General features: G+C 42.0%; 2 protein-coding genes across 2 annotated transcripts in view; one reads left to right on the forward strand and one right to left on the reverse strand.

Annotated features, from left to right (window-relative positions):
* Positions 1-5,095, forward strand: part of slc25a21 (solute carrier family 25 member 21) — a 65,215-nt gene extending 60,120 nt beyond the window's left edge. Inside the window, exons 7-9 of the mRNA XM_055863673.1 lie at positions 947-1,128; positions 2,012-2,064; positions 4,174-5,095. Coding sequence (XP_055719648.1) covers positions 947-1,128; positions 2,012-2,064; positions 4,174-4,235 — 297 coding nt within the window. The 3' untranslated portion in view covers positions 4,236-5,095. The remainder of the gene's footprint in view (positions 1-946; positions 1,129-2,011; positions 2,065-4,173) is intronic.
* Positions 5,096-9,779: 4,684 nt separating this feature from the next.
* On the reverse strand, positions 9,780-19,342 carry pax9 (paired box 9). The gene is made up of 4 exons (XM_055863674.1): positions 19,139-19,342; positions 17,824-18,456; positions 15,356-15,507; positions 9,780-11,019 (listed from the first exon to the last, which is right to left on the reverse strand). Exons 1-4 carry the CDS (start codon positions 19,140-19,142, stop codon positions 10,747-10,749), a joined length of 1,062 nt encoding a protein of 353 aa, XP_055719649.1. The 5' UTR covers positions 19,143-19,342; the 3' UTR covers positions 9,780-10,746.
* Positions 19,343-24,320: the final 4,978 nt, after the last annotated feature.

The following is a 24,320-nucleotide window of genomic DNA, read 5'->3' on the forward strand; positions in this document are numbered from 1 at the left end:
ATTTTGTACCCGTTTCCTCCAGCATCTTCACAAGGTCCTTTGCTGTTGTTCTGGGATTGATTTGCACTTTTCGCACCAAAGTACGTTCATCTCTAGGAGACAGAACGCGTCTCCTTCCTGAGCGGGATGACGGCTACGTGGTCCCATGGTGTTTATACTTGCGTACTATTGTTTGTACAGATGAACGTCATACCTTCAGGCGTTTGAAAATTGCTCCCAAGGATGAACCAGACTTGTGGAGGTATACAATTGTTTTTCTGAGGTCTTGGCTGATTTCTTTTGATTTTCCCATGATGTCAAGCAAAGAGGCAGTGAGTTTGAAGGTAGGCCTTGAAATACATCCACAGGTACACCTCCAATTAACTCAAATTATGTCAATTAGCCTATCAGAAGCTTCTAAAGCCATGACATCATTTTCTGGAATTTTCCAAGTTGTTTAAAGGCACAGTCAACTTAGTGTATGTAAACTTCTGACCCACTAGAATTGTGATACAGTGAATTATAAGTGAAATAATCTGTCTGTTAACAATTGCTGGAAAAGTTACTTGTGTCATGTACAAAGTAGATGTCCTAAGCGACTTGCCAAAACTATAGTTTGTTAGAAAGAAATTTGTTGAGTGGTTGAAAAACAAGTTTTAATGACTCCAACCTAAGTGTATGTAAACTTCCGACTTCAACTGTAGATATCACTATCTCTTTCTTTCATATAAAAGGCCGATTATAAAATAGAAAAAGATGTCCAGGCAGATAAATGAGAGAGGGACATCCATGGATACAGCTGCAGCACAGACCTCTGTCGCTTTAGTGAACATCTCTCTCCCTCCCCCTATCTCTCTCCCATCTCTCGCTCTTCTATGTCTCGCTTCTTTGTCCCTGCCTCACTCTCTCTTCTTTGTCCCTGTCTTTCTCTGTTCTATGTCCCTGTCTCTCCCTTTTCCCCTGGCAGGACCCAACCCTGGAGTTCCTGAGGAAGTTTGCTATTGGCCTGGCCTCAGGAACCATCTCTTCCTGTGTCAACATTCCTTTCGACGTGGCCAAAAGCCGCATCCAGGCTCCCCAGCCCATACCGGGAGAGGTCAAGTACCGGACCTGCTTCCAGACCATGGGGCTGGTCTACCGGGAGGAGGGGTACGTATGGAGCGCTGAAGTCAGGGAGGTTGCCTCAGCCTGGACTCCAACCCGGGTCCAGCGACTCAACCCCTTATCTATTACACCAAGAGATCTGAACCTCTTGATGTGGTTCCTAGGTGTTGTTGGGTCGTGTATTGTGTATTGTAGTGTATTGTCTGGGGCCTGGGGGGGGGGGGGGGGGCTGATGCTGCTGTAGGAGTGGCACTGACTCACTGCTGGGGGAGGGAGAGAGAGAGGTCTACTCTCAGCCCACTCCGTCCAGTCCCCATGCTCTAACACAACACAGTCGCAGCTAATTAGTGGTCCCTATGGGGGACGTCGTTAAGGCCGTCCTAACGAGCCGCGCGGCGCTCCGCGGGTCAATCTAATCAGACAGAGGGGCAGGGAGGAAGTGGGTCGAGCCTTATTAACGCCATCAGTGGCGGGGGTAGGGGAGCAGGAGCCGTAGTGTGGGACGGGGGAGGGAGGGGTGACGGGTAGGGGAGCAGGAGGCGGCCAGCGCCGGCCAGGAACACTGATCACCTTGAAAACATTAGGGTTAGGGCAGATAGTAGGTATACCCTTAAGTTACACTACACTAAACACCAATGGCTATTAGTGTTCTTTCTCTCTCGCTACCTGACCTGCGAGGGAGACAGAAACCGGGCAGGCAGCCGCATCTGCTAGGCCCAATAATGCCAACACTCGTAATTACACACAAGTTCATTCATGCACACGCACATACACTCACACACACTGTACAGGGATTTAGAATAAAATGGATCCCAGTATTATTTATTTTTAAAAAGTAATGTTACATTTTTTTCTTAGGATATGAAAGTACTAAGACGTCATGCTACTGCCTCTCTCCAGATGTAATATTATATTATTATTTCTCCAGATACTTGGCGCTGTACAAAGGACTGATCCCCAAGATCATGAGACTCGGACCAGGTGACGTTGCTACAACTATTCAATTCACTTTCTTCCCAAACGTTTGGTCATGACGGACTGAGAAATGATAATATAGCATTTTTATCAGAGGAGCAATGTTTTTGGTAAAGAGAAGTATGCTATTTGTTACAGGGCATCTTGAATGTTATGGCTAATTTAAGATGTAGCCTACGTCTTTCATCATATTACTAAATGAGAAGTTGATTATACACTGCTCAAAAAAATAAAGGGAACACTTAAACAACACAATGTAACTCCAAGTCAATCACACTTCTGTGAAATCAAACTGTCCACTTAGGAAGCAACACTGATTGACAATACATTTCACATGCTGTTGTGCAAATGGAATAGACAAAAGATGGAAATTATAGGCAATTAGCAAGACACCCCCAATAAAGGAGTGGTTCTGCAGGTGGTGACCACAGACCACTTCTCAGTTCCTATGCTTCCTGGCTATGCTTCCAGACCCTTTGCTATGAGACTTGAAATTGAGCTCAGGTGCATCCTGTTTCCATTGATCGTCCTTGAGATGTTTCTACAACTTGATCGGAGTCCACTTGTGGTAAATTCAATTCATTGTACATGATTTGGTAAGGCACACACCTGTCTATATAAGGTCCCACAGTTGACAGTGATTGTCAGAGCAAAAACCAAGCCATGAGGTCGAAGGAATTGTACGTAGAGCTTAGAGACAGGATTATGTCGAGACACAGATCTGGGGAAGGGTACCACAAAATGTCTGCAGCATTGAAGGCCTCCAATAACAGTGGCCTCCATCGTTCTTAAATGGAAGAAGTTTGGAACCACCAAGACTCTTCCTACAGCTGGCTGCCAGGCCAAACTGAGCAATCAGGGGGAGAAGGGCCTTGGACAGGGAGGTGACCAAGAACCCAATGATCACTCTTACAGAGCTACATAGTTCCTCTGTGAAGATGGGAGAACCTTCCAAAATAACAACCATCTCTGCAGCACTCCACCAATCAGGCTTTTATGGTAGAGTGGCCAGACGGAAGCAGTCTTCAGTAAAAGGCACATGACAGCCCGCTTGGAGTTTGTCAAAAGGCACCTAAAGACTCTCAGACCATGAGAAACAAGATTCTCTGCTCTGATAAAACCAAGATTGAACTCTTTGGCCTGAATGCCAAGCGTCATGTCTGGCGGAAACCTGGCACCATCCCTACGGTGAAGCATGGTGGTGGCAGCATCATTCTGCGGGGATGTTTTTCAGCGGCAGGGACCTCGAGACTAGTCAGGATTGAGGGAAAGATGAATGGAGCAAAGTACAGAGTGATTCTTGATGAAAATCTGCCCCAGAGGTCTCAGGAACTCAGACTGAGGTGAAGGTTCACCTTCCAACGGGACAACGGCCCTAAACACACAGCCAAGACAACGCAGGAGTGGCTTCGGGACAAGTCTCTTAATATCCTTGAGTGGCCCAGTCAGAGCCCGGACTTGAACCCAATCTAACATCTCTGGAGGACCTGAAAATAGCTGTGCAGCAACGGTCCCCATCCAACCTGACAGAGCTTGAGAGGATCTGCAGAGAAGAATGGGAGAAACTCCCCAAATACAGGTGTACTAAGCTTGTAGCGTCATACCCAAGAAGAGTCGAGGCTGTAATTGCTGCCAAAGGTGCTTCAACAAAGTACTGAGTAAAGGTTCTGAATATTTCTGTAAATGTGATATTTCCATTTTGTATTATTCATATATTTGCAAAACTTTCCAAAAAACAGTTTTTGCTTCGTCATTATGGGGTATTGTGTGCAGATTGATGAGGGAAAAAAACGATTTAATGCATTTAAGAATAAGGCGGTAACGTAACGAAATGTGGGAAAAGTCAAGGGGTCTGAATACTTTTCGAATGCACCGTTTGTGTTGCAACCATAGGGTCACTACTCATAAAGCAAAATGAGACCTTTTATTAATCAAAAACATCAAATAATGTTCAATACCGTCATACCGTCCAATTCTTTTTAATTCCATGATATGATATTTTGGCCATGTCGCCCAGCCCTACAACTCCACACATGGAATTAGATGACATTATTAGTATTATAATTTGTAGTATTGTATTCATCTCTATGCCCCGTTGTCTTCTCCTCCTCCTAGGTGGAGCTGTGATGCTGCTGGTGTATGAATACGTATCTGGATGGTTAAATAAGAACTGGTGATGAGAAGAAGCCCACCAGCATGCCTTAAGGTTCCCACCAGGCAGCCTATTAGGATGCCCACCAGGCAGCTGCCTTAAGGGGCCTGCTGTCTCAGGTTCCAACATCCACAGGCCTCCCTAAACCCTCTGACCTCTAATAGACTGTTCCAGCTAGTGCCCGTCCCATACATACAACCAAAGTATGACCAGAGTGTAACCATTGTACAACCAGAATGCAACCATAGTATAACCAGAAGACAACCATAGTACAACCAGAATACAACCGTAGTATAACCGGAATAGAACCATATCGCAAAACACTGATCTGTTATCCATATTACGTCTTCCATTACAATCAATAATAATCCACCTCGACAAATCAAGGCCCTGCCTCATTTAATACACAAACATTATTGGGAACAATTTACACATCTAATACAATAGCCATGCATGCCATTACATACTGTGTGCAGAGATGAGTCCTATATTGTATCTCGCTGCCATACTAATGTAAACCTATTTAACATACAGGGGATTTAGTGTCCACTACAAATTATTACACACACACAGCCACGGTGTTCCAAGACCAAATGTCCAGATTACACACACACACACACACACACGCTCCACCCACAGTGCATTCATTCAAAGACGACTTCACATAAACGGAATCAGGCACAGGATGAAGCCTCCTCTAAAATTCTGCCATTTTTGTACACATTGAATAGAAATGACAAAATCATCATAGAAGACAATAGAGACTCGCATTGATATCTTGAAATAGTTTGTGATTTTAATGTATTCTGTCATAGCATATCTTTTTCAAAGTCCCTATGAAGCTGCCTACTTGTATGTGACAAATTAAAACGCATCAAACTTGAAGTGTGTGTGTTTGTGTGTGGGAGAGAGAGAGAGAGAGAGACGTGTGTGCGTGCAGGAGTGTGTGTTCCTGTCAGCCATAGAAGCTGTTAGCCAAGACTGTGTCTTCATATCAGTCTCCTCTCTGGGTCTGTGGGGCTAACTGAATCACTGGTGCAGCATAGCTTACAACAAACTAAAGTTACCTTGTAACCTCGAGATATTAAAATATTTGAGCAGAGAATGGAGTCTACAACACACTCTCTCATTCTGCTCTATATATCCTGTTGGCACTCTCTCTCACACACACACACACACACCTGTGGCTTAGCCTGGCTCTTTCTCTACCCCCCCCCCCCCCTCTACTGGCAGCAGTCAGCAGTAGGCTATGTTGAGTCAGGTTGCTATTTGACACTCATCATTAATGTGTGAGCTGCTCTCTGCCAAAATGGAAAGGCTCCCGGTTCTTTGCCCCGAGGCCCAACTGTACGGTCGGTGATAGACTAACAACTGAAGGCTGTGGATGGATGGAACTGTAAATACTTAACCTGTTCTCTTCGTAATGGAGTGTCGAATGCCTGTGTTTGTTCGCGTCTCGCCTTCTTGCAACGTGTGTTCGGTACGTGCACTGGAGTAACGTAGCATCGCAGTACACTCCTCCCTCACACACGCATACAGGCATGCAAACGGTAACGCCTTCCCCCTTACTGAACATATACCGCCACGCTCGACCCCGGCCTCGCCGTTCTCCGTTCCTCACTCCCCCACCTGTGTAGGAATTCCTTGCTCTCTCTTGTCTGTCTCCAATGCTGACAGGTCTTCCTCAGAATGGCCTGTCTCTGTCTCCTCTTTGACAGCCGTGCAATCAGGGGAAAACATACAGTAGTCTTGTCACAGCTTAAATGAAGTATCAGCTTGTTTTTTCCCTACCAGACCACAGTGGATATAGAGGGAAGTAAAATATGAAAATACTACAGTATTTGTAGGCAGTGTTGGGGTGTAGTGAACTAGATGTAGTTCAACTGCATTTTGCAGTAGCTTGGTGGTAGTTTAGCGTCGTAGCTAACAACTGTAACTACACAATACTTATTTTGCATAAGGAAAAGACAATGCAATCATTTCCTTTCTTTTTCGGCATCAAACCTGCCTCATTATCACTTGAAACATTTGTTTTTTGTGTGTGTTTAATAGGCAAAATGACATTGTGTTAACATACAGTATGACCCCAAAAGTGATTTGTTCTTGTAATTTGTAGTTTATGACATTTCAGATTGAAATATGATGATTTATCAATAAGTAGTTTAGCTGTAGTGAAACTGCTTTTTCAAAGTAACTTCAGTTAAGTAAACTATATATATTTTTTAAGCGTAACTTGAGTGTATTTTCACATTTTTCAGTGTGAAGTAATTGGTAGCTTGGTACACTGTATTTTCAAAGTAGCTTCCCCAATACTGTGTGTAGGATCCACACTTTGAGTTTTACGGTAGTGTTCTGTGCTGACATGGTTAAAAATGGAAGGTACACCTACCCTAGTCTCTGGTAAAGCATCATGACACACACACACACACACACACACACACACACACACATACCAGATGTGCAGTGGTTTGGCTCCCCAGAACGGATCTGCTCATTTATAGTTTTTACTCACCTGTGTGTTTAAACATGCTGTTTTTAAGACACATAGAAAACAATCTGTCTATTGTCACCTTCTTTTTCAAAAGTCCAATGAACAAGAGGGCACCTAACCTCATGTATTTCTGTAGTTGTGTGTGTAGCACCCTGCTTAGTGTTACTTTAGTAGACTGTGTGTGTGTGTGTGTGTGTGTGTGTGTGTAGCACCCTGCTTAGTGTTACTTTAGTAGACTGTGTGTGTGTGTGTGTAGCACCCTGCTTAGTGTTACTTTAGTACACTGTGTGTGTGTAGCACCCTGCTTAGTGTTACTTTAGTACACTGTGTGTGTGTGTGTGTGTGTGTGTGTGTGTGTGTGTGTGTGTGTGTGTGTGTGTGTGTGTGTGTGTGTGTGTGTGTGTGTGTGGCACCCTGCTTAGTGTTACTTTAGTACACTGTGTGTGTGTGTGTAGCACCCTGCTTAGTGTTACTTTAGTACACTGTGTGTGTGCGTGCGTGCATTAAATGCGCGCTTAACCCATGTATTCCGGTAGTAATGTGTGTGTAGCACACTTTACATGGAGCTTGTCTTGTTTCTGATTGCGTGTAGTGGAGTAAAGATAACCATATGACATTTGGAGGCAGACTCAACATCATTAATTAACAACATGTGTCCCCCCCCCCCCCTTCATTCTTAAAACGACAGTTTCCCTATTAGACCTCACTTCCATAACGTTTGACCTACATTATCCCGAAGAGTGCCCAGATTAGACTAAAGAGTACCCATAGTTTTACATCAAACTAGTTATGGTTGTTTACAAACATTTGGATCAGAGATTTTCTGGCTGTTACTCTGGAATTGTTTTAATCGTTTTTTTGTTCTACTATTGAAAAGCGTTATGTAAGTCCCATGTATTATTATTCGATAAAAAAAAAAAAAGCATTGGCTTAATTTACCGTGGTTAAATTTTTTTGGTTTCGTTCCTATGAGCCAAAAGAAATGGACTTTGTCCAAGAGTGATGTGCGTTTTAGTTGTTAAAGAAAACCGTGCTTCTCTTGTTTTAGTTGATTTGTCAGTGTACATCAAACCCCATGCTGTGTAGTACAGCCAATCTTTTCCCACCTCATGTCTTAAGGTTTAACGTTGTGACTGGGTTGTTCTCCCTGTAGTTTGATGATGGGTGGAGGGAATCTAAGTAGGGCTGGTACAGTGTATGTTTATCTCACGAACAACACTACGATCCCAGAGTAGTAGTGCTGATCTAGGATCAGTCCCCCCCGCCCGTCCGTCCGTGCAATCTGTCATTGGGATCTAAAAGGCTAAACTGATCCTAAATCAGCACTCATACTGCGAGACACTTTATATATGCGGCTCCTGATCATCTCACTGCAGCTCTGTGATGTGGCTCACGTACGGTCAAAAACAACACTGGGATCCCTGATGCAACGGTCCGTGACCACTGGATGCGGGGGAGAGTGCTTTCCAAGTCAAATAAGCACCGGCCTGCAAAGGACAGAGGAATGTTTACACTGTCGCACAAACAGAGGGACTGTTTATGCTGTAACACTGGCGGGCTGGGCTGGTGGGGACTTGGGCACCCATCCCCTTTTCCTTTGTGGCGCATATATAATATGTTAATGTGAAATAGCTCCCGAGCTCCATCAAGCTTACACACACTTCTCTCTCACACACACACACACACACACACACACACACACACACACACACGTATATATATATACACACACCTCTGAATCCTACATCCTTGCCTATGTAATATATTAATGAAGTATACTTTGTAAAAGAGCTGCCATGTTTCATCAAGCTCACACAGACACACACAAACACGTACACACCTCTCTGCAGCACAACCTCAGCCTGGTGCTGCAGGCCTGCTGTTTGCTAAGGACTTAATGAGTGTACACACTCTAGGTCAGGTGGCTGGTGACCTCACAGACCACAGGCAAAACAGTATGTATTTTGTCGGTGCTAGTCTCCGAGTTGGAGTGGAGGTCGGTTTGCTACTCCAACATGCATACATACATACACTCTCTCTCCTCCTCCCTCCATCAGCCCCTTGATCAGACAGACACAATGCCATTAGAGGCACAAAGGCTTTTACTTATACCTAGATGACGAAAACAGGTACCAAAACAGTGGCCTTGTGGTTACAGTGCTTTTCCCAGTCCATGGTTGAATGGACCTTCTGAACATCATCTGTCTTTCATGTCAAACATTTCTTGAGACATTCATTGAATCACTCTCAATATTTTCAGATCCATTTGAGACTGAAAAAAAGTATTATTAAAAACAAATTGATACATTTCTAATGTGTGTCTTAGAAAAAAATGTATTTAAAACTACAAACAAATAAATGTTATCTACGCCAAAAGCTGTGCATTTTAATATGGGTAAAGAAATTATCGGTAGGAGAAGGAGGTTACAATGGTCAAAATGAATTCAACACATGCGTAATTGGAATGCGGCCTACCTATTCAGTCAAAATGCCATAAAGGGGAAAATGAGAAAGAACGAGATGTATTCTCTCTGGATTACGAAGTTGGAGAGCAACCTTCCAACGTTTTCCTCTCCCAAATTCCAAGTGAATCAATTTTATATGAGACAGCCGACGTACACCACTCTGCCATGACATCACTACGCCCGATGCACTATTGGAATCACGCACGCAACATTCGGTCCTTCTCGCCTCATGGCAAGCGAACATTAGGTTGGCAAAAGAAAGTAGCAACACACAGAAAATGTTTCGAGAAGTTATTGTAAATGATGTCGATTTTCAGCCATTTTGAACCTCGAGTCGTAGCCAACAAATAGCCTAATAGCACTGACAAGTTTTAACGATTTTATGACCATCAAAAATCTTTCATGTAGACCTAAGCGCTTGCTTAAAAATGTATCAAATGATTGCATATATTTATACAACACGGTTCATTTAGTACAAAGACGCGTGTGACTTTTAAAAGTGGGTAGAATATTATTTCACGCAGAAGGTATTTTTTTTTATAGTCCTTCTAACACATGAGTTTTTGAAATGTCTTTGAAACAACTGCTACAATTCAGGAAGAATCGGGTCAAATCCAAAACAATTTCCTTTAATTAAGACACATTCAATTTCATTGTGGATAGATTGGACCTGTGCAGCTGTACTGTTTTATCACAGTGTAGTTTCAAACATTACGCAGAAGACTAATGCCAAATGCTGTCAAAGTGTGTTGGGAACATCCATATAGGCCTATACTGTTTCCACCGTGGCCTTCTGATGTAATAATTATACTTCGTTCAACCCTAGTACCTTTTAGTCAGTCTAATAAATAAACATGAAGATAACTTCTCCGAAGCTTTGGCGTACATTTAAGTCGAGAAGTGAAAAAACAATGTTCAATATTAAGATTGTAACTTGTCAAAAATAATAAACCAAAAAATACAAATACAAACATCCAAAACAATACCAATTGATATCACCCCTGAAACACTTAAATGCAGACGTTGTTTTCCTCATGGTTGTGATTGTCATACAATACTTTAACTCCCTGTCCCTAGTAACATTTGCAGAGAAGTGTGCAGAAATGGGTTTAAGAGGCAAGTTCTTGATGAGAATGGCACAATTTCCGCCATGGAAGTATGAGAAACAGCCAGTCAGTTCTTCAATACACCTGTCCTGCCAGCTTTCTGCGGGGCCACAGACCAGTATCATGTCTGTAGATAGTGTGGAACGTGTGGCATGGTTTCCCTTCCATGTCCTGTCTTGAACTGCATGTTAACTTGAGTTCTCCACACCGTGTCTTTGGTATGGAGGAGAATGTTGTGATGGATATGGGGCCTAGGTGAGGTCACCATATAAATACAGAAGAGGTGAATGTAATGAGCTGGCACCAGACCCATGGTAAAGGAGGACTTGTCTCTCCATTTCTCCTTCTGTCCTGCTACTTATCTCCTTCCTTCCTCCCTTCCTCCTCTTTTATCTCCATCCGCCCGTCCGTCTGTCCTGCTCCCCCCTCTTCTTCCCTCTGACTCTCCGTCCGACCGGCCCGTCTGTCTGTGTTTTACAGTGCTGAGGCGGGGATGGGGTGGGCATGGGGGTGGATGACGTCACGGTGGTGGGCTGTCATACCCTTGAAGGCCAGCGGAGCGGCGATGTTGTCACAGCTGTGGTGATAGAGAGCACTGCCACTGTGCGGCTGCCATGTGGGACCGGTCACATAGGCCGACGTGGTGGCGCTGTACCCCATGTAGGGCGACACTGGGGTGGGAGGGTGGTAGGCTGGGATGCTGGGCGCTGTGACATAACTGTTCACTGTGGGCAAGCCACTCTGCGTCTGTCAGGGAGAGGAGAGAGAGAGAGGATGGTGAGACCATTGAAGTAGAATGTCATTCTAGTTCTGTGAGTGAGACGCAGGTAAGAGCGGTAGGTGGAAAGACATAACTGTTCACTGTGCACGTGCAGGCCGCTCTGGGTCTGTTAGAGGGAGAGAGAGGAGAGAGAAACACAAGGTTAGACAGAGGTAGAAGGTGAGACATGGGGAGGAGGAGAGGCACAAGGGAAATGTGATATTGTATGGCAGTGAGGGAAGTGGAGAGAGAGGGAGAAGTGAGAGTTGGTGAGGGTTGAGTTAGAATTTGGGTGAAGAGTACAGTGGTGAGGTATACAACATGTGAAATGGGACAAGAGAGTGAATGGGGGCTGAATACCATAGGGGTTGGGAGAAGTTGAGGGTTTATTGAGAGAGGAGATTTGGAATGACAGAAATGAAGAAGGGAAAGGGGAAAGAAAAGTACAGGGTTAAGCATGAGTAACATTTGGCACCATGACAAAACATAACTTGAAGAATTCACACAATTGTTTCAACATTATATGCATGGGTGGTCTATTCTATGACTAGTGAGAATAAGAATGGTTTCTGCAGAAGTGAGCATACTTCTCGTTCCTGTCTAGTATTTGTCCAGGATCTCCTCAACCTAAACACTCATTGCATATTGTTTTTCTTTCGACTGAAATCCACAGCCATGACGGGGCACGTGCAATACTCCAATTCTAATCGCTTCCCGTTTTTATGGAGGCTATATATTTAACTGATATGTTATATTTCACTACGAAAAAAATGCTATGGGCCAACTTACATAATGGCATTTTAGTTTGAGGTTAAATTATCTACTTTTTCTACCGAGTATTTCCGTAGGCTTACTGCTTTTAATTTATGTTTAGTTTTTTCAAGATATTTCAATTTGTGAAAACTGAAAACAGTTCAGGAAGAAGACTTGCCTAGCCCATGTTGCCCATATCTTAATTTGATACAATGTTTTTTCCCCCGTTATTGGATATTGATAAATAATGAAATACACACATCACACACATACAGGTTTATTGGAATAGGCTGGATTCAGTCGATCAAATCATGATGTTCTACACGACTTGCTTTTCGCATAAGCCTAATTTTTGTTTGTTTCGCCACTTTATTTGTCAATATTCAATGTTAAGTCATACTTTAAAAAAATACAGTCCTTGGCTTGCCTGTTGTGCTCTATTAAAGTCTATCGATTCTACAGTCAATTCTGGCAAACGGAAAAGACAGGCTTACCAATTCATTTTTTTAAATTTCGTTACATAATTCGCATTATTTTTGATGATCGTTTCCATGCAGTGTATTCTTTTCTAACGCACAAGCATCTAACGAACCAGATGCCTGAGAATAATCAGTGTTGACGGATAAAAGCAGTTCAAATTACAATTGAATGGGCAGCCACTGAACTGATATAAGAGAACGCTGCCCAAGGCAGTCTTTAGCCCGATAAGAAATATGTTCTCATATTTAATAGAATCCAACATCTCGAGATATTTAGGCTACAGAAGCCTTGAACTGCATTCAATGCTGTAATAATCAATAATAGCTGAACTGTAGGGGAAAATGCTGCCGTATCCAAAATGTCAGTCAAAACCAGTGATTTGTCATTAGCGTGAAACCTAATGGTATATGTTATGTCTGATTAAAAAAAAACTGTCCTCTAGACTCTAGAGTTCCGGAGCGGAAGAAAGGCATTTAAACATCACATCCGAGCCGTGGGCACTGTTTATGTATGTGCGTGTCATTACCTTAAATCGAAAGTTAATGATTCAATTCTTCTTCCAAAGAGTGACATGATAGCTCACCCTCAGCCCCGTAGGCGCGGGACTGGGACTCCTCAAGTACAGTTAATTAAGAGAACATCAGGTACTACATGTAGGCCTACTGTAGGCCCATAGAACCCGAAGTTACGATGTATTTATTTGATTCCGGGCTAGGATACATCTTGAATTATTATTTTTTTTATGCTTACGTGTGTGTTGGATTAAAAAAATACATTTCGTCTTTATTCATCTGTTAACGCTTTTGTTGACCTGTCATTGGGAACTAGTTTTTTTATTTTTCATTCTTATCAGTAAATAGCTGTGCCGTTTCAGCTGCGTAGGCTACATGCGCTGTTCGCTGACACTCGAAAGATTTAGAAAAATAATCCTTGTTTTAGCAAAGTCTTTGAATTTGTACATAATCAATATATAGCAATTGACACTCATCTTTTTGAGAGAAAAAAACACTTCTTACTTCAGGCGCCACCAGACTACTCGAGTTGTATTATAAGGAGGGAGAGACTGTGGGTGTGCATGAGGTGAGGGCGGACGAGTAGTGTGTTCGAAAGTGCGTGCAGACTGCAGTATGTGTGTTGTGCCTTGAAATATGGACCTATAGGATAGCATATGCACCATTTTGAAAGGATTTAGTACATCAGCAAGTTATCGTCTACAAATAAAGTTCCATTGACAAGTATAGGCCTATAGCAGCCTGTGGCACGCAGAGAAAGTAATACGTTACAAACTACTATCAAAATAGTTGAAAATTAATCGAATTATAAGTATTTCTTATATTGTGATGATTGCTTTAGATCAGACTTTGACATATACAAAATATAAAGTACGTAGAAGTAAAAATACACACTTGACCTATAGCTGATTATGCAATTTATAGGCCTACTGATCATATAGGCATTGGGCTACGTTTTTTTTTCTTCATATTTTTATCCCAGGGAGTTATATCACTGGCGCCGCATGTGCTATTCTGCATCATTTGTCTCCATTGATGCATCAAACCGTAGCCTATTGAATATATTGAGGTTACCATGCATAACTCGAGATAGATCGCGTGGCTCCGACGATATATCATACTAATTATGTATGCCTCCCCCTCTCACTTTCTTACACATACTATATCCCTCATGCACGCTCTCGCTCACACTCCCTGTCCTCTCCCTTGTCCCTCTACCTCACACCTTGTTTGCACCGTTTGCAGTCGATATATTATTTTGCAACATAAAATGCACCATATTTTCTCACACAAGACTATCCCGAGTCTAGTGAGACGTTCTTCATTAAACCTTTGGAATGAAACAAAGTTTATACACACTAAAATATAATATGTTTTTCGACTATATGCCTATTAGTGGATGGGAAAAGTTTCGATGGAATGAACCCACAATTTCAGCAATGCCTTTCAACTTCTATTAGATCAGCGTGCAAATCATTATTGGGGGTTAAATAGGCCTAGATGTAGTCTACTGGTCAAAATATTTAAATGTGTCATTACTTTTGAATTATTTAAACTTCAGTCTTATTTTTCATTTACATTAGGCCTAATATTAGTTATTTTAGCACATTGGCTAAGACAATATGGAAATGTAATGCAATTAGGAAGTCCTAATGATCCTTGTAAGCATAACATATACAATCATAACACTCACATTTGAATTTAAACATTTAAATAATCTTTCTCCGACGGCTAGACTTTTATTATTATGAGTCGGCCTGTCTCCGTTTCGTGCTTACGGATTTTCTCTTCTCGCAACAAAAAATTAACCGTAGAAACTTGTCCAATGACGTAAATCAACGACCTGATTCCTCGTGCCACGTTCACTGGTCGAAAATATGAGGAATTGAGAAGTCTATACAAAATGTTTTTTTTCCTCGTTCATATCCCTAAAGTCTAAACCTTGTAAGACAAAGACAAGTGGCTGCAAAATACAAAGTTTTAAAAAAAACAACGATTTTCAAAAACAAAAAATACAAAATCGTTTCTCAAATATATTATGCCTACAGCGTTTGGCCATGCAACGTTTGGCTATATCGACCAAATCTGTTCAATTTCAATCTAAATTTGGCGTGCTACGCTAATGACAGCCACTGAGCTTCTCAGTACATGCCCATTTGTCAACATGCTATCACATGCAAGGAAATTGATGAGTCATGGGGTCCCAGGTACATGGTTAATTTGTCACAGAACGGAATCAATCATATGCCAATGATGGTTACAAAACTACAACACGTAATAGTAATGTAATTGCACAGTAGACCTAATGTAGCCGTAAGACCAACCCTTAGCCTAGGCCCAAAACACTCTGCGGTGCGGTGTCTTGTCTGGAGGCATTACCGCCCACACCCAGCGGAGAGAGCGTTTCAATATGACTGAAAGCACCGAGAAAGCATACTCTACGTTGATTATACAATAAGTGTGGGCCAAAAAATGGAAGGGTATCATATTGTACTACACCGTTGTTGAGATTAACACACATTAGGTTAGAGATGGGCGAGGATGCAATTTTATTGATCAAGGATGTGTTTCCTTTTACCTGTTTGTATTTTGCTTCAGGTTCTATAGAATGCGGTGGTTTATCCTGCACGCCATTGACTAGTGGAGAGCTTGCCGACGACGGAAAATGTGTCCTGTTTATAACGCTCCATTCTTCTAGTTTGGCACTGGGAAAGGGCGAACTGTCACTAACTGCATGGGGCAAAACAGACAGAGGAGAGGAAAGTCAGAGGAGATGAACCGAAGAGACTTCACGCTACCACTCCCACCTACCATTCTAGGCATTCATATCACCTCACCCCCTACAGATTTTTAGCAAAACCCTCAACATGAAGTTATCCAGCAAGACACGAAAAAAACTTGAAATAGCAACGATCATCATTTGCGATTTTATGCATAGACATTCCTATGCTTAAAAAAGCTTTTTGGCATGTCAAATCTGAATTAATTCTAAGTCAATTTATATTTGATACAGAGGGCGCCTAGATCCCGTGTTTGTGTGTGTGTGTGTGTGTGTGTGTGTGTGTGGTGTGTGTGTATTTGCCTTAGCCTACTGATCAAACCGGAACAGCTCATTGCTGTAATGGTCAGTAACATTTACCCAAACCAGTGACAAATTAGATGTACTTTAACCGTTTCCTCTTTGTACATGATGGATTTGATATTATACACGGGTGCTAACGTTTAGAATTGGAAAAGCAAGCCCACCAGTGTTGTAACTTGAGAAGACCATTGGGTCGATCATTTTTTTCTCGGCCCCCTTTTCTTTCTTTCTTTCTTTCTTTCAACAAAGCAGGTTTTACTTGGAGTTGTGTATTTTGTGCATAGACATTTGTTTAAATATTTTTGTCGGTCTAAAATGTTTGGGTCTCTTGCTATTTCCTAAATAATCATTCTTAGGTTAATTCGAGGAAGGTACATGCATGGTACTTTATTTTCCTTTCTTGATGGCATGGTAGGCCTGGTCGATAAACTAGTGCAATGCGAAAGGTGTGTGTGTGTGTGTGTGTGTGTGTGTGTGTGTGTGTGTGTGTGTGTGTGTGTGTGTGTGTGTGTGTGAGAGAGAGCGAGAGCCATTTGATGACCAACGCCTTTGGATATATCGCCATAATTCAAATGCAATTATGATGATTTACGCATCTTTACACATGACGACGATATTCGCCACATGCGTCAACGCTCTTCGTCTTAGAATAGGTCTACTGTATTCATCCACTGTTGTAGTGTAAACCCAATAGCAGTTCGATGTCATAGTAAGGGATTTGTTTTAAGAAAACCTGAGTCTCGAGGCTGGCGAAGTGATCGTGGCGCTAAAAGGCCTCACGTCATTCAGTGTACATGACACTTATTTCGGCTTTCAAAACCTGCAGCAAACATCTGCTAATAATTTGGAAATGCATAAGTTGTTTATAAAGGCATCCTTTGAGAACACATTCCTCTCCGTGAATTCTTGTTCGGCTCGAAGATCTGCGCTGCCTTTTGAGGGGCGATGCCTTGTTGTTTAGATTGTCGGAGTTAAGTTAGTACATGGAATGGCCGAGGCCTCGCGGATCTAATGAGGACTATACAAGCACTACGGAGAAGGGCATGTTTATATCCACAAGGCGGTGAGACTTGAGGCCGTTCTAACTTCTGACGGAAGAACGGGTATCACAAGCGCATAGGTGGTCGACTGACATCTAACACTCTGCTAACACAAGAAACGTTGTCACTAAAACTGGTATTCACAACAACCGTAATGTATCGTGATTGACGGAGGTCAGATTTGCTTTACAATGTTTCCAAAACAGACTTGTGTTTGTGGTAGCACACTAGTGAAAACGAACTGTCCAAACATGTCTGTAAGTAACAAAAACAAGTTCTCTAAACTCGGATAGAGCCTTTAGGGAACAACACGGGTCTAGTAGCCTAGTTCAATGTGGCCTATTGGAGCAGCCTGGTAGACTAAAAGCATGTGGAACTGCATTTCAGGGGAGTGTATTTTGAAGCAAGGCATGCAAGACCAAAATGTCTGGCTGTAAGACATGGCATGGCAAAGCTTTGAACACCTCATTTTGATTTGAGTTCATCTCCTCGTGCACCGCTGCGCCTTCCCTTCATTATCCCACTAATATTCCACATCCGCCCTTTAATTATTAGTGCAAGCCTTCCTTTAACCATCTGTTTTAATGCAACCTTTGAACTAGGAACTACATTTTACTCATGTAGGCACTCACCAATACTGGCAAAATAACACATAATTAACTTAGCCAATTTATTTTTTGCAGTTCGTTCCGGAACAGTCACTCTTTTATCTGTTATTAGTAAGTAATATCGTGCATATGCAGACCGGTATGTGCATTGATCATATTTTTTTTAAACTGCATACCTCCAAATTAATAAAGTTACACATCTTGCCACTAGGCTCACTACACACACATACCCTAACCCATGCGTTTTCCTATTAATTTTAACCATTTAACTACAGCAAATGGTTTGCCCATGTACCAAAGTAAAAATCATGCTTACTTTGTTGCTCTGTTATCGACCGAATCCCCAGAATATCTGTTACCGAGTGGGAGGAGGGCCATATCCTGTGCATAGCCATGTGTCCTGGGAGGGAGTGCATGCCCGGGGGAGTCGGTACTTTGGTCCCAGAGGCTCCGATGGGGGTCGGATACGAGTATATGTGGTTGTAGGGTAGCGTTGGTTGTGGTGGTTGGTGAGACGACTGCTTGCTGGACTCATAGTGGCTCTGCTGGGACAGATTCCCAATCTTGTTGCGGAGGATCCTACTGATGGAGCTCACAGATGGTAGATTGAATTTGTCACAAACTCCGTCAGCCAGTAGCCTGTCCCGGATCTCCCAGGCGAAGATACCCGGGTCCCTCTGCTTGTATGTCCGTATGTGCTTGACCACTGTAGGCGTGGTGACCCGTGGTTTGCTGCCCCCGATCGCTCCCGGGAGTATAGAGCCGGTCTCGTTGTACCGGGCCAGTATCTTGCTGACGCAGCCGTGGGAGACCCGGAGCTGTCTGCTGATGTCGCAAGGCCTGATGCCCAGCTGGGCGAGCTCTACAATCCGCAGCCGGATTGCGTTGGGAAGTGGTCTGCCGTTGACAAAAACCCCGCCGAGCTGGTTCACCTCTCCAAAGGCTGGCTCTGGTATCATGGAAACATACACAGAGGCAACACAATGAAACACAAATCTTAAATTAGACGACTTGTAGCTGTAGTAGCCTGTAAAGGCCCTTTAGGACTAGTGTTGTTAATCGTGCTTCCCCTTCCTGAGTCCTTAGTCGACATACTGCGGTCTGCAACGTCGTTTTTAACCCGTTAAGGACAAATTAAATGCTTATTTATAGCATATGAAATTGTCTTAAATGTATTGGGATATATATATTTAATGCACTCAAAACAGATGCGTAAGAACCGAATCTGTAAGCGTGTGATGAAAATAAAAACATGTCCCACCTTTAGGCTGCCCCTGCAAATAAAACCCCGCACATTTTCAGTTTGTGCATAACATACTGCTCCATTGTTATAGCGTTGTATTTGAATTTCAGTAAAAATATGTTTTACGCATAGCTATGCTATAGTTTTACTAATTGGCTATTAATACTGGCCACTGGAAAATCCCATAATAAAACCAACTGGAGCTCAAAACTGTTCGGCCTTTATTTGTAGCCATACCATCGCTATACAAGCCACAGGCCTACAATCATAATTGATTCATTAGAATGTAGGTATAATTCGTTCCTTGAAAGATGTAGTAATATCCGGTCGAGTGAATGCTACAGACCAACTCCATCATCGGCCACACAATATTTCCATATAAACTTACCCATTGCGTTTAGTCCACAAATTATTATTGGGATCTCGGAGTTACGCCTTCCGTCCAGTTCCGAGTCCAGTTTCGCTGGTGTCCGGAAACCTGTCTAGGGGAGCACAAATCCTCGCTCTCCTCCGGCCACGGGTACTGTGTTAACCGAACTAACGATAGTAGTGAGAAGGACAAATTCGCGATGTGTTTCCTGATAGCAGGAGAGACAGGCTTACATCTCAATCCAGACAAATCATGGGCCGGACTTCCAAAACTTTTCTTCTCTGTGAGGCTAGGTCCGCCAATGGAAGTTTGAGTTTATAGAGAGAAGCTTTCCTATTGGTCTGAAAGTTTGTGCTCGTGCAGCAAGGCAGCCTCCTCTCTTCCGGAACTACAGTCAGTGTTAACCTAACACCATGAATTGCAATTGTGAATTGCACTCTACTGGAATGGTAAGTTACATATAAGTAAGTAAAATTATATGAATATTGTGATTATGAATCATAACAATGAACTACACTACAGGATAAATCACCAATGCAATAATCCCAATATAATAGTCAGTGGCAATCCAAGTGTTTGGATTTTGTTTGCCTATATTGTCAGTGAGGTATTAATGTGGTATGAAAGTAAAATTGGTAGGCTACATATTGATATTCCCTCAGTTCAACTGGATAGCTTAACGTGCGTGGCTGTCTTCATTCACCAACCAAATACATAACATTAGACATTCAGAATAGTTGCACATCGTGACACGGACTCCAAAGCAAGGCAAACGAATCGTTTGATTTGGTATGTATCGGTAGCCTACAGAACACATCTGCTGTCTGAGTTGGGCTTTGGGTCTTACTGTAACTCATTCCATGTAGGCTACTAATACACGTTTGGTTCAATGTTGTTGTGTATAATCCTTATTATTTCTAAAATTGAGATACAAAAAAAAAGTATATTTCGACATATAGCCGTGGTTGTATATTGACATTCAACTGAGTGTTTAAAACAAAGTTACAACGCGCCAATAATTTGCATATTCGACAAAATTAATTTTACAAATAATAACTTATAATAGCATATTTCAAATACATTCTCCGTTATTACGAAATATTGTATTACAAGGAAGTGGATATGAAACAAAATGGATACGGATGTTTGCTGTTATGTCATGTTTATTTATTCAATTTATAAACTACCCTACATACCATGAATGTGCTGACTACCCCTGCACCTATATTTCACCCATCTGACAGGCAATACAGGACGCTTTTACACACGCAGGTAATCGGACGCTTCGTTTCCTGTTTACACGAGAAACCTTAGCTCTTGAAGCTCTCGATGGTTGACCTGTGCTCACGGTTTTCTCTTTCTCTTATTGCTAAGGGTCACTTCACAACAGTAAGCTTCGTTTGCTCCCCATCTTAGAAATACATTTCAGTAGATCAACACTTGCCTTTATATAGGCCCATGCTACACGCAGATACGTGCTCTAACTTATTCTGCACTTGATTTGTCAAGATTGGCGTAGACTCTAACCATCTTCTTACTGTCCGTGTCTTCCAGGGCCCTCGTCTGTTATAGCAGCGAGAGATTCCAGATGACTGATCACTGAACTCTGAATGTCTAGCTCGTTTTCCAGCTGCTCTATGGGTGTTCCTGGTGTATTTGTTCCGGCATGGCCGATTCCCCTGGACCCCGCTCGCTCATGGCAGTCACTAATGCGTTAAGGATAATGTTTACCATTGGAAAACGTGCTCAACTTGTTTCCATTGAGGTGCTTCCGATGACTGAAATAACAAAGGGTCACGTCCGAGGGATCAGAGGTCTCCGCTCAACAATTAGTAGGCTATTGTAGATACTTGCAGAAGTGAATGGTATTTGAAAAACATTTTGGTGTACTAATATTATTCTAATATTATTCAGCCCCATTCGGACCATGTATGGTGCAATGTTGATCACGATTTGAAGTAGCGTCTTTATGATTTATAAAACTAGCCTTTAAATCATAAGCAAACCAGCTTCAAGTGCGAATTCCCCAGGGGCGCGAGTGCATTGGGGCCAACTCAAAGCCTCAAGGGAATTTGCGTGCCATCCATTCCATCTCCTTAACATTCTAATAAGAATAGCTGAGTGTCTTGTGATGGAACTTCAAGTCCCTTGTCTGTTTAGCTCTGTTCTTTCTGTTCACACGTTTTGTCCAACTTAATCTTATGGCAGTGGGACATATATCTGAAGGGTTAATTGGGCATTGACAGATGAGTGTTAACAAGGTGTGTAGAGGAATGTGAAATAGATACACGTAGGGATCCTTTCGAGGTCTTTAGACTGCCTGCAGAGATACTAATTATCGTGTTTCATAAGCGAGATTTAGGCTAAAACGTATTACAGCCCAAGCGATATTAGGACTAGGCCAATATCAGATTAGGCTATTGTTGTTGTTATTGGTTGTATTTTTATTGTTATAGGTAGGCAATAAAATATGTATTTTATATATATTTTTGCCTACCTGTGGATTTCTTCCTGTAGCCTATATTGTTAATACATTATTTATAATATTGTTATAGCCAACCATATGGTAGGAATTCACCATATGAAATTACACGTTGTGTGTTCCATGTGTAAGCAAATAGGCTACAGTATCCTACAGTATCCTATGTATAACTGTATAATCTCTATCCTATTAATTCTAACCGATTTTTTTTTCTTTACACTATGCATTGTAATCCACCGAAATAGTTGGATTTATAATTTCATGACTACGGTATGAAATGACCTACCACTGAGGAGATTAAAGGTGACGAGCGATCAGTCACAGTAATTCCCATGGCACATCATGTAATCTATTAGATCAGCAGGAATCTTTTGATGTCCGTATTGCCACGATTTCTATTCTTTCATCAGATATTTTCCAATATATTAGGCTATAAACTTGACTCAAATAGTCAGTCACTAAATAATTATAGGCTATGTTTTGCGGCATTCTTAACGGCATGACTAAAAATGAATTCAACTCTGCTCTCCATGCATGTCCTTCGTTCAGGACAATGTCCCGCGCGCACGGTATAGGATAAAGCCTTGCGGTGCCCATCTTATTTGAAGTAGGCCTAACGGTATTTAAGGCATGTATCATAGCTGACTAAAACAGAATTAACCGTGTCGAATGGTCCTGACCGCAAGTCAACGTATCGTATCCTTCCTGATCCGTTAAACACGACTATCTTGTTTTAGGGCATGTGTGAGAACGACAGGACAGCTGACAGAATAACCCAATTTCAATATTTTCGTTTCTGTCTGTTGATCACGCTTGTAACCCATGCGGGAATCCTTACTTTTATGCTAAAAAAAATCATTTCTTCTTCGCGCACCAAATCTAGAATCAGGAGGAAAGGGACACGTACTTTTTTAGGCTAAGATAATGCATCCATTAAATGATCAACATTGGCACTTAGCATACTTCTGTTCTAGGCATATTAATTTTTAAAAGATAACCATGCATGCTTCTTATCATATGGCATGCGTGCTGATATTTTGGCTGCGTGGTGATATCATTCTGTTTCAATACTAATTTAGACAATTAAGGCATATGTTTAGATCAGTATTTGCAAATAAACATGTTTGAGTGTATCAGATAGCCTAAGGATGTTTTTTTATTACAGGACTATGCTTCGTTTTAATTGCACTGTGTAATCAATACCTAGATACGCAGATATTTCGACAACTATGAAATCAAAAACGTTGCAACCAGTGGGTTTAGTTGTGCCAAACAACACAGGGCGCATTGGATAGGTCTTGGAGTAGCTTAATGTGCCCTTATAAGGAGAAGACTAATGTGCCTTCAGCTCGGTAGGTACTGAATCTAAATAGTGCAGGAGGATGTACCAGACCCGGGATGCAGAGGATCATATGTCGTCTTCCCAGGCGTCTTCCATTCCCATAGAGGTAGGTTAACACACCTTCGACCATTATGTTATTGTATAAGTAGGCCTATACGCGTTATTATAATGTGATCTTATATGGCAGACTAAAGTGGCCCTCTCGGTGAATATAAACAGCGCGTGCAGGATGTTCCCGGGGTGGCTCGTGCCATTCTTTTATGCAAAGAGGAAAGGGGTTAATGTACCCCTCGACCAGGGTCGATTCCAGGCATAAGCGACATAAGTGGTTGCTTATGGCTCCAGCCGCTAGGGAGTTTAGGAACTCAGTCTGATCTTAATTTACTATTAAGAATAATAGTAGTAGAATACACGGGTGCAAATTCCAAATTTAGTTGTCCATCAACAGTTTTTCTCTTTTGTCAGTCACTGAGAGTCACTCAATTAGCCATGTCCGCTAACAATTTTTAGATTGGTAGTCTAGCTAGCTATCTAAATGTGCCATGGAGCCCTGACTTCTAGGGGGCCCCCGTGTTTTCATTTTGGTAGTCATTCTCACTCAGATATCATATTAACATGGCATAAATAAATAATTACAAAATTGGTAGAATTGCAGGAAACTTGCTTTAAAAGGTCCAATGCAGCCGTTTTTATCTCAATATCAAATCATTTTTGGGTAACAATTAACTACCTTACAGTGATTTGTTTTCAATGAAAATTGTAAAAAATTAACAAATTGCTTCTTGGCAAAGAGTAATTTCTCAAGCATGAATTTTGCTAGGACTGTCTGGGAGTGGTCTGAGTGGGGAGGGGGAAACTGAAAGTTAGCTGTTATTGGCAGAGAGGTTTGGAACTCTCTTTCTTATTGGTCCATTAATTAATTTTGACGTCACCATTGGAAGGCAAAAACTCCATTCCACCAAAACAGGCAGACATTTTAGGCGGTCTTTTCAAACAGCTCTTACACTAAAAAGGGCATTATCCACATGTTTACTATTTCACAACCTCATAGTGTAAATAAATATAAAGCATAGGTAAAAGTTTTTGACATTCCTCTACTCCCCATGGCAAAATGTGTAGAATTGAAGGAAATGAACTTTAAAACGTAACATTTTCTCTCCACCATCAAGAGGGGGGCCACTAAAATGTTTTGCTGCGAGGTGGGGGGCTACCAACCAAATCTGGTTTAGGGCCCCCAAAAGGCTACAGCCATACCCTGTTCTAGGCCATTCTGAATTTTAGAAGAGGAAACGCCTCCTATGTGTGTGTTCATGCTAGTCCCAGCATGATATCATGTTGGTTATTCCACTGTATTTTATATTGCATTGTCACCAGAT

The sequence above is a fragment of the Salvelinus fontinalis genome, chromosome 15, assembly GCF_029448725.1.
Source record: "Salvelinus fontinalis isolate EN_2023a chromosome 15, ASM2944872v1, whole genome shotgun sequence".
Taxonomy (NCBI): Eukaryota; Metazoa; Chordata; class Actinopteri; order Salmoniformes; family Salmonidae; genus Salvelinus; species Salvelinus fontinalis.

Excerpts from the sequence above, each read along its gene's own strand:
- pax9 (XM_055863674.1), bottom strand. Across the intron at positions 15,508-17,823 it reads GTCGATAACAGAGCAACAAA|TTAGTGACAGTTCGCCCTTT; the intron begins GTAAGCATGATT and ends TGCCCCATGCAG. Across the intron at positions 11,020-15,355 it reads CTGAAGCAAAATACAAACAG|ACGCAGAGTGGCTTGCCCAC; the intron begins GTAAAAGGAAAC and ends TCTCCCTGACAG.